The 11,501-nt window shown below is 36.8% G+C and overlaps 1 protein-coding gene across 1 annotated transcript; it reads right to left on the bottom strand.

The window, feature by feature from the left end:
* Nucleotides 1-214: 214 nt before the first annotated feature.
* LOC120593183 (heat shock transcription factor, Y-linked-like) lies at nucleotides 215-1,917 on the bottom strand. The gene is made up of 2 exons (XM_039850908.1): nucleotides 1,417-1,917; nucleotides 215-946 (listed from the first exon to the last, which is right to left on the bottom strand). The coding sequence occupies exons 1-2, from the start codon at nucleotides 1,915-1,917 to the stop codon at nucleotides 215-217; spliced, it is 1,233 nt and encodes a 410-aa protein (XP_039706842.1).
* Nucleotides 1,918-11,501: the final 9,584 nt, after the last annotated feature.

Here is an 11,501-nt window from a genome sequence, read left to right as displayed (position 1 = left end):
TTTAAACACTTAATTAGATGTAATTTACTTAAATGTTCTTAATGACCAAAAGGTCCAAATATTAAACAATAGTATAGAGTTTACCATGAAAAAAAAAAAAAGCATCATTTTACTCTTAACTTTCAAAAATAAGGAAATTAACATATAAGGTGAACATATAAGTTTTTTGTTCAAAGGTTGAATGCATTTTGCAGATGTATTTCCAACATAATTTTTAATGTTTGTTATTTTGCATAGTGTGGTAGTCCATTAGTATATCACCTGTAATTAGAGTGATGTGTTCACCTGACAGAGGTGGTTGATGAGGTAACCTTGAAAAAGTGGCAGCGGACGTATCAGCTATCATTGGGATGGAGAACCATGGGTTGCCTCCTGGTTGCAAGTTGGAAAAAGGACCATCATTGACTGATAAATCAGGATATCTAGTTGGAAAAGTAGAAGGCTGAATCCTTCCAAAATAACTTCTCTGTAAGGGAGATATAATATAGTGAGAAGTAGAAATTGTGCTTGTAATAAAATTTACGATGTGGCCACTTGCTTGAGCGTAGTTGCCTGGTGAGCACATTTGAAAAGTGGTCATCTGATTTGAAACAGCCCGTTGGTCTGTTACAGATTGATCTGATGGTCTACCTAAAGTTGATGAAGGAGTTGAAAATTGACTTCTGAGTGGAGCAGTTGTAGAAGCAATTGTCTGGCTGGTAGCAGGCTTGCTTATTGGTAGCGTATTTAAATTTGTGGAAGTTGGAAATATGCTTTCTCCATGTGTGTCAGCAACAGAAGCAGAATGATGATTACCAACAATAGTCTCTGTTCCAGAGTGCTCCTTGTTTAAATTTTGAGCTATTGTAGCTGCTGGAGAAGCATTTTTGATCCTAACTCTTCTTTTCATTCTGAGTAAAAGTTGAGGACAGCCTTGTTTAAAATTTGGATTTTGGTAGAAATGTAACTAAAAACAGAGGAGAAAGTTATATGCTGACATAAGACTATAAGAAATCTAACCTCTAATTCTCATATATCAAGGTTATTATGCCAACTTAATGTCATCAACACATGGACATTGTTAACTATTGTCAAAAATCCCTTATTGGGAATAAAAACTTAAATAGCATGGCCCTCAAGTGAAAAACGGTTTTTACATTTAAAGTAACACTGAATGCACTCTTTAAAGTGGTTTCAATACCATTCCTTAAGAGTTCACTGATGAGATTCAAAGTTGCTAGTAACATTTTTTATAATTCTGAATGACCAAACCATTATCAAATTGTTAAAAAAATTTAAACTTCCCAGCTTATATATTTTTATGAAATTTATTATATATATATATGTATGTGTGTATTTGTGTTTGTGTGTGTGTGTGTGTGTGTGTGTGTGTGTGTGTGTGTATTTATTATAAGGGATAATTAAATTTTGTACTACCTTGCTTAAAACACAGACTTCTTCCTCTTCTGCCAGAATATTAGCTAGAGAAGCAAATCTTCGAAAAGTCTGTTGCACTTTACTAAAACCATAAAGGTTAAGTTGTCGAACTAAACTTTTCATACTTGTAGTTTCAAATACTCTGAAAGGGGCCTTTCTATCAAGAATTTCTTTCTTAAAGAGTTCTTCATTAATCACTATACAAGTTCCAGTCCCATCCCAGCAAATGGACTGAAACCGATTGCTTTCAACTATTTTCCAGAGTTTTATGGGAAAGGTCATAGATCGAAAATCATTATCTTCATCTGGTCCAGAGACACAAAATGTGTGATAAGGTCTTCTTATCAAGGATTGTGCAGAAAAAGTCTGAAAAGCACTTTCTGTGGATTCAGACCTCAAGTGCGAGGCCCCATCACACAACGGAGATGTAATGGAGGATGCTGAACCAGTTGCTTCATCTTTAGAAGAATCACCTTGAATTTCTGAAGAAACATGTGCCATGTCAAATAAACCTTTCTTCATCTACTTTTGTCACTGATCTAGATTGAATATCACAGCCCCAAATGCTGCCTTGGCAGACCTACACTGATAATCTGCCCAGATCATCACAATGGTTTTCCACCTGAGTAGCTGTGACATCACAAACTGACTGGTATCCTAGCAACTAAAAGTAACATGCAGCCAGTGTTTCCATTTCACTCTGTAAATTTTATTCACATAATATAAAATTAGGCTGGTTATTTCATAGCATAATCTGCAAACTCTTATTGTGGCAGTTTTTTTTCTTTTTTTTTCTTTTTTTTGCTGGACCATTTGTTTATTTACTATGTGCAATATTAGAAAACTAAGAGCGTCTTTACAATAGAAAATGAAATGTCATTTTGCAAATTAAAAAATATACATACAGATATCATTTTTTCTGGGGAGGTATTTGCAGACATTTGTTTAATTATTTATTTAATTTTCAAAATTAAGTTATTGGGATGACATTGGTTAATACATGATACAATTTTCAGATGGACACTCTAATTTGATGTCTATGTATTCTCTTGTGTGAATACCACCAAAAGTCCAGTTTCCTTCTTCTACCATGTATTTGATCTCTTTTACTCACTTGAACCTCCCTCAACTCCACTATATTTACCCCCCTTTACACATATACCTCTTTCCTCCTCCCCCATTCCCCACACTCGGATAACCACTAGTCCATTGTCCATGGCCCCAAGTCTCTCTTTGTCCTGTTTATTTGTTGCTTTTAGTTTATATCCCTTCACATAAGTGATAAATGTCTTTTTCTACTTTTTCCTTCTGGCTTGTTTCGCTTAGCATGATTATTTCGAGGTCCATCCATGTTGTCACAAATGGCAGTATTTCATCTTTTCTTATGGCTGAGTAATATTCCATTGAATATATGTGCCACAGCTTCTTTATCCAATCATTTAATGTAGAACACTTTGGTAGCTGCCATGTACTGGCCACTGTGAATAATGCTGCAATGAACAATAGTGTGCAAATATCTTTTTGGATATGGGTTTTCAAGTCCTTAGGGTAAATACCAATAGTGAGATTGCTGGATCATATGGTAGATCAAGTCTTAGTTTTATGAGGAACCTCCATATTGTTTTCCATAGAGGCTATACCAATTTGCAGTCCCACCAGCCGTGTATGAGGTTTCCTTTTTCTCTGCATTCACTCCATCATTTATTACTTGTCTTGTTGCCAGTAGCTATTCCAACAAGTGTGAGATGGTATCTCAGTGTGGTTTGATTTGCATTTCCCTAATAGCTAGCGATGCTGAGCATCTTTTCATGTTTGTAGGCCTTTTGTATGTCCTCTAGTGAGAAGTATCTGTTCAGGTCCTCTACCCAGTTTTTGATTGGATCATTTGTTTTTTGTTACTGTTATTGAGTCACATGAGTTCTTTGTATATTTTTGAAAGGAGGCCCTTATTGGTGGCATTGCTTGCAAATACATTTTCGCATTGAGATGGTTTTCTCCTAACCTTGATGTAGTCCAAACTGAACTGCCTTTGAGGTAGAAATAAAATCCTCTTTAAGTCCAAGTTCCTTGAGTTTCATTCTCATGTTTTCTTCCATGAATGTTATTGTTTCAGGTCTTATATTTGGGTCCTTAATCCATTTTGTGTTAATTTTGGTGTGTGATGATAGACAACAGTCTAGTTTCATTCTTTTGCATCTACAGGGCAATCTCTTGGAGAAAATCAGCATCCACACTCTGCACGTGTCCATATCACTCCTTTTGAGCCCATTCCATGTAAACAAGACAATGTGCAGGAAAAGTCTGAAAACGGAATCTGAGGACACAGGTGGAAAACCACTGCATGTGAGGGACAGCCTGCTAAGAGGACTATCTATCATGGGGCAGGGCAGAACATGTGTCAGGATGAACACTGTTCTGGGAAAGAGAAATGGGAACAACTTAAAGGACACAACACAGACCCAGGACACATTGCTGGCTAAGAACAAGTCTCAGTCAAAGGTCAGATAGAGACACTCTCTCAGCCCCACCATAACAACAATCATGACATAAACACAAGGGTATGCAGCTGGGAGAGCAAAAGCAAATAGCTTCTCTGTGAAGAGAACAGAATGTACAGACCCCACACCAAGAAAGAAACAGAAATAAGGAATCAAGGTGCAAATGGAATTCTCTGAAGTTGTTAAAAGAAACCAACTTCAACAGTGGTCTTCATGACAACAAAAGCCCATAGGAAGAGCCCTGACTGGATTCACAGAGGCATTCACAGTGAAGGCACAGTGGGACATCATGCCCCCACAGAGTTAATTAATTGTGTCCATGACATAATGACACGTAACACAATCAAACATAATAGTACACCTTTAGCTACTGACCTCCTAGCATGTCTGAAAGTAAGAGAAATGATGAGGAACACAATCACGAGAGTCTTGATGGACATATTTTCAAAATGACATTCAAAATCTTCTGGTTAAGATGGCAGAGGAGGTAAATATTGTCTTTGCCTTCTATCATAACCACATCAAAATTACAACTAAACTATGGAAAACTTTTATTGAAAATAGCCTGAAGTCTGCCTGTAATAGATGTTCTATTAACATATAGAGAACGGTAGGCAGGGCGGAAACACAGAACCGGCTGGTCACACACCCACACGTGCCAAATAAAAATTGGGAGAGATATTTCATCTTTGAGGGGTCCCCTGAGGAGTGAAGGGTTCTAGCCCCTAAGAGGCTCCCCCAGCCCAGAATTTCAATGCTGGGCAAAAGAATTTTCTACAAATTTTGGTTATGAAATGATTGGAGATTATTGCTGAGTGAAATGGAGGGTGGCTGGAATGCAGGCAACCCTCTTAAAGAGCCCACAAGGAGACTAACTCATTGATTGGACTCACTTCCTTTGAGTTTCAGCTCTGGAGCAGCAGCTCAAACAATACCAAGGCCATAGGAGAAGAAAGAATTTTGTCTAGCTTCATGGCCAGCGCTAGAGTGGAAGCTGCAAGCAATTGTGCTGGTAGAAGACAAAGTTTCTTTGTTGATCCCTCCGCATATCGAATATGCACATGCAGGCAGACACTATATCTGAGTGTTCACCAGTCTACATAACACCCTTCAGTCTGCTCTAGTGACTCCTGGAGACCCAATATTTAGTGCCAACTAAGCTCCTTACTGTGGCTTCTTTAGACACGTCACTTGTCCTTGCTCATGATGTTGACGTTCCTAAAATCTCTCAAAGATTCACAATGTTGAACAGGCAGCATCTGCCCTTGGCATTACCTGTACCTCTAGCTAAGAAGCCTCAAGCCTTGCACAAGTAGCACTGGCCTTCATTTCAGCTTATTAGCTTCCAGTCACCTCCGGCCCAGTACAAGTGGTGACCATCTCCTGGTAACTTCGTAGCTCATACCAAGTGGCCATAGGAAGGCCCCTGGAAGGGGCTGAACTTAGACTGCAAATATACTCCTCACAAGAGGCACCAGAATCAATGGCCAGTTTAAGACCACGCCAGAGCAACATTCATCCACCTCCACATATGACACATCCAAAGGGCAGACATATTTGGTACCAGTGTTCTGCTAAAGCAATTCCCCACAGGATCAGCCCGTGCACAACAGCTCCTCTACTGTAGTGATGGTCAGTTCTCACAATCAATCAGCCAAGGGTCAATCCATTACATTCATGAGCAAACAGCAAGCAAGATCAACAAGAACAGGAGAACACATACAACCCACACATGGAATGCAGTTGAAGCTCCCAGCTCAGATGGTCGGAAAATCTACACCAATAAAACCCACAGGACATCTACTACAGAAGGCCGCTCAACAAAGACTGGGAGATTGAGCAGCTCTCCCTAATCTATACAAACATACACAGGGAGAACAAAAATGAGAAGACAAGGAAACACGTCCCAGATGAAAAAAATAGAACAGAGCTCCCGAGAACTAATTAAATAAAATGGAGACAGTGCCAGATGTAGAATTCAGAGCACCAATTATGGAAATGCTCAGTAAACTCTGTACAAAGTTTAACAAAAATACAGAAAACATAGAAGTGAATATAGAAAAGATCCAGTCACACAAAAAAATAACCATCGACAAATAAAACGTGCAATAACACAAATTAAAATGTTTTAGAAGGAATCTGCAGTAGGAAAGAAGAAATAAGAGACTGAATCAACAATTTGGAAATTACGTAACAGAAAATATCTAGCTAGGACAGCCACAAAGAACTAATAATCAACAAATAAGGATAGATTAAGAAGTCTCTGGGACAACATCAAGAATAGAAATGTTCACATCATAGGGGATCGAGAGGTAGAAGAAAGAGAGTCAGGAGTTGAAAACTTTCTGAAAGAAATGTCAAGCAAGATTTCTAAACAAGTCCAGGAAGTGCAGAGAGTTCCAAACAGGATGAACCAAAGAGGCCCACACCAAGACACACAATCAAATTTCCAAAGGGTAACTACACATCTATAACCTTGTCACCCTACTTGAATTGTAAATGAAATGCTCCAAGGAAAAGACATAGAGTGGCTCAAAGGATAAGCAAACAAAGACCTTATATGCTGCCCACAAGAGATGCACTTCAGATGAAAGACACACACAGACTGAAAGTGAAGCGATGGAAAATATATTTCATAAAAATAGAAAGAACAAGCTGGTATAGCAATGTTATATCAAATGAATGGGTATTTATTTCCAAGATCCCAAAACAATAATTCAACAAGATTAAAGCACTCTTCTGTTCATTGAAGCACTATTTACAATAGTGACCTTATTGAAACAAACTAAGTGCCCACCATTCTAGATGTGAGTAAAGAAGTGATACATATATATAACAGAGTATCACTAGACCATAAAATAGAATGAAATCATGCCATCCTTAACAACGTGGATGACCTAGAGTGTATTGTGCTGAGCAGTACAGGTGTAATGAAGTAAGGCAAATTTTATATGATTTCACTGCATATGGGATCTAAAGTAAAAATAAAGCAGACACAGACTCATTGATAGAGAAAATATTTTGATCATTGCCAGATGGGATGGAGTGTTGGGGAGGGTGAGAAGAGAGAAGGGATTAAGAAGTACAAACTGGCAGTTACACAGCAGTTTATGAAGATGTAAAATCAAAGTGAAATTCATGTGTAACACAGGTATACGGTTTGCTAAACAGTGAATTAAAAATTCCTTTGATTACTATGGTTAAACGGTCAAAGGAAAGCTCGACAGATCATAGTAATTACAGCTTTGTGAGGGAAGCTAAAAAAATGCGTCAAATGGAAATGAGAAAATGGTGGCAAGAAGAACAAAAAACCAGAAAATTTAATAAATGACTATCACGAGCACAAAATTATATTAGGCAAAGTTGTCACAGAAACAGTAAACTTGAATTATGTCAACAGAAGTTACACAAACAGAAATTCAAAAGAAAAAAGATGAGAAAAAGAAGAGAACATCAAAGCACTGTGGGGCTCTATGAAATAATGTGTTATGAGAATAATTACAATCTGAATGGGAAAAGAAAAAGAAAAAAATGAGATAAAAATGATTAAATAATAATTGACTAACGCCTTTGACAAAATTAGAGTCAGTCCTCAAAATAAACTCACACACACACATACACACACACAAATTAGTATTAAAACTGCTGAATGTCAGAGACAAAGAGATAATCTTGAATTAAGAGCAAGATGAGAAGTTTAAAACTTTTTTTTTTACAAAGGAACAAAGAAAACAAATACTGTAATCTTGTCAAAAGCATGCAACCAGAGTTTGTGCATTTAAAATGTCAAAAAAGGATATTACAGCATTCTAAATCCTGTGACTGAATTTTTTAAATGAAAGACAAAAGATTGCATTGAATTTGTGGGTCATTTAGTGGTATGATCATTTTAATCATTGTATATCTTCTAATTCATGTACTCAGAATATCTTTTCATTTTTGCGTAACTTGAAAAATTATTTTATCAGTGTTTGGTATATATGCCTTTCATCTTCTTTGAAAAAACTATTTCTAATATTTATTCATATGGGTACTATTGTAAGTGTGCCTTTTAAAAATTTCTTTCTTAGAAAGGTCATTGTTAATGTACAGGACAATTTTTTGTATGTTGATTTATATCCTTTAATTTATTATATTTGTAGTTACCAACAGTTTTTTTGAGGTCTTAATCAATTTGTACAGGTAAAATTATGTAATAGCGAATAGATAATTTAAATTTCTTCCTATGTTAAATCTTTTATTTCTTTTTATCATTTTTAGAAATTTTCTTTTAAAGTATGATTTTAATAACAAAGTTTAGGGCAGGCATCCAGGGAAGTTTCTTGAATTTGTAAACAATTTTTGACTAAGAAATCTAAGAGGACATAGAAGGTGACGTGATGATATGGAAATATTTAGAAACACGGCAATCTCAAGTTTTTCCTGCATATTTCTGAGTCTGTCTTTTGCTGAGTTTGTTTGTTTCTTTTGTTCTTTGGATTCTGTGTATGAGTGTGGTCATATGGTATTTGCCCTTCTCTGACTGAAATTTCAAGTAGTACAATACCCTCTCAATCCATCCATGTTGTGGCAAATGGTAAGATTTCAGTTTTTATAATAGCTGGATAAAATTCCATTGTGTATATGTATTATAAATTCATTGTCTCATCATATATCATAGACACCTAGGTTTATCTTATACCTTAGCTCTTTTATCTTGAGAATAACACTGCCATTAACGGGAATGGGGTTGCATAAAACTTTACAAAATTGTGTTCTGATTTTCTTTGAATAAGTATCAACAAGTGAAATTGCCAGGGAAAAAGGTAGTTCAATTATTATTTTTTTGAGGATCTCACATGCTGTTTTACACAGACACTGTACCATTTTGCAATCCCACCTAGAGTGTATGAGGGCTTCCTATCCTCCACATTCTCATCCACATTTGTTTGTTATCTTGGTGTGGGGCTCTTACCTCATCTTACTTTAGACTCTCTGCACTTTCTGGACTTGTATATCTGTATTTGTCACATTATTTGAAAAGTTTTATTGATTATTTCTTTAAACAGGTTTTCAATTCTTTGTATCTACGTGTCTTCTGTTTTATTTGCTCATTCACTTTGTTTTTAGATTTCACAAATAAGTGAGATCACGTGGTTCTTGCTTTTCTCTGTCTGACATATTTCACTTAGCACAATGGCCTCTTGGTCCACCTATGTTGTTCCATTGGCTTATAGTAAGCAGTACTGTCAGTAATTGTGTGTAGAGCCAGGAAAATACTAGCGATATTGGGTAATCAATTCATAAGTTTTATAAATGTCTATTCACTAAAGAACTCAAAAATTTATTTCTATTCCTCTGGCTCTGTCAATCAGTACCTTACCCTCTTAAGAGTGACCTAGAACTGATGATTTGCTTCCAGAATACAGCAAACAGCCGGTTATTGTACGTCTTAAAGTAGAAAAGACAGGAATGTTTTCTTGCCCACCATCTATTTGTTTATTTCAATAACGCAAACCACCCATATAGTGAATTGTCCTTACAGAGAAAACCATGATACAAAGAACTGAGAACACCATATGAAGAGCAGGCAAGGAAGAACTGAGATTCTATTCTGTTCCAACATTCAATCCTGTGATCATTCCTGGTGCCTAGTTAGAGGCCTTCACCAGAAAACCCAGCTATTCCAACCTCAGATCCCTGACTCTCAGAAACATTAGGTAACAATGGTTATGGATATGATTTTTTTTCTGACTTTATCGAAATAAAAGAAACAATTTGTTACTCATATTTACAATGTACAATTCAATGAGTATGTTTTCAATTACAGTTGTATTTTTCAATTGTACATCGTAGTAATCAGAGGTCCACATGACTCCCAAATGACTTCTTTCTCCTTTACGTATTTAGTACATTGTTAACCATCTTCCCCATGCTATGTTCTATATCACCATATTTATTCTGCAACTATTCATTTGTAGCTCTTAAACCCTCTGCCTTTTATTCTACCCTTCCAAGTCCCCTCCAATCTAGTAGCCCTCAAATTTTCTCTGTGTCTATGAGTTTATTTTTTCTTGTTGTTACTGTTTATTTTGTTCTTTAGATTCCTCATGTACTTGCAGTCATGCGATGATTATCTTTCTCTATTTGACCTATGTAATTCAATGTAATACCTTCTAGGTCCATGAAAGCAATTTTTTTCCTATTCTCTTTAGACTGTGTGTGTCTTTTAATCTGAAGTCTTTTGTGGGTAACATATGTAGAGGGTTTGTTTTCTTATCCATTCAGCCACTCCATTTTTCAGTTGGAGCACTTAATTTTTGTTTTACAGTTGAGGTACTTGGTAGGAGGAATGTAGTTAACACCGTTCTTTAATCTTCTTTTTAATACATGTTTTTCATCTTAAACAATTTCTTCTCCAACATTTCATGCAATAGTGGCTGCTGTTTATAGTACCTTTAGCTTATTTTTTTTTTTACTGGAACGCTCTTTATCAGTTATTTGATTCTAATGACAGATTTTCTGGATAAATTATTCTTGGTTGTAGATCCTGGGTTTTCGTCATGCAAATATTTTGTGCCAAGCCCTTCTGTGCTACATAGTTTCTTTAGAGAAATCAGCCACTAGTCTTTTGTGTGCTCTTTTTTACATCAGTAACTGTTTTTCTTTTGCCGCTTTTAAGATTCCCTCTTTGTTTTTAACCTTTGTCGTTTTAATTAGGATATGTCTTGGGGTGGTCCTCTTTGAGTACCTGTTTCTTGGGACTCTGAGCTTTTGTCTGTCTGTTTCCTTCATTACGTTAGTGAATTGTTCCACAATTATTTCTTCAAGTAGCTCTTCAACTTCCTGTTTTCCTTCAGTTACTCCATAGTATGGATATTTTTAAATGTAATTGTGTCCAGTAGGCTCCATATAGCAGTATACATGCGGCTTCTTTTTCCTTGCCATTCTGTTTGAGTGTCCTTGCCTTCTCCATCCTCCATATCGGTGATTTGATCTTCTTTATCCATTCGGTTTTTCCCCCTAATACACGCTTCGTTTCAGATAATGTGTTCTTCATATCTGACTTGTCCCATTTTATAATTCTTATTTTCATGTTTTTGTTTTTAATTACTTTGTTAAAGTTCCTGGTGAATGCATCTACACGACCCCTAAATTCATCGAGCATCTTTAGAATCAGTGTTTGGAACTCTGCGTCTGTTAGGTGGCATCACTCCATTGTTCCTGGATCTGTGTTCTGTTATTTCATTTGGTTTTGCCTCTATGTCTTCCTACTGTGGCTGCCTTTCTGTGTCTGTTTCTCTGTACTAAGCAAAACTCCTAAATGTCCTGATCGTATTAGAATGGCTTTGTGTGGTAGGTGTCCTGTGACACAGTCCTGAGCAGTAATGAACTGCAGGCCAAGTTTAGACCCAGCCTGTGCCCCTATGCAGCCACTTGATAGGTTCAGTTAGCAATCCACAGACACTGTGCCGATGGTGGCCTCAAGAAATCATACCAAAAACTGAGGCCACCTGCCACTTGACTCTTGACTCTGCTCATCAAAGAGCTCATGATTTGCCATGGACACACCAGGATGTGGCTTGCGTGGGTCCCTGAGTTGGGTGA

The sequence above is a fragment of the Pteropus medius genome, unplaced genomic scaffold, assembly GCF_902729225.1.
Source record: "Pteropus medius unplaced genomic scaffold, Ma_sr-lr_union100, whole genome shotgun sequence".
Classification (NCBI taxonomy): Eukaryota; Metazoa; Chordata; class Mammalia; order Chiroptera; family Pteropodidae; genus Pteropus; species Pteropus medius.
This window is presented reverse-complemented; position numbering and strand designations above follow the sequence as displayed.

What these genes read in the sequence shown, in the direction of transcription:
- LOC120593183 (XM_039850908.1), bottom strand. Translation starts at nt 1,917, where the DNA reads ATGGCACATGTTTCTTCAGAAATTCAAGGTGATTCTTCTAAAGATGAA. An exon ending in AAGTCTGTGTTTTAAGCAAG is followed by an intron (nt 947 to 1,416) that starts GTAGTACAAAAT and finishes CTCTGTTTTTAG; the next exon opens with TTACATTTCTACCAAAATCC.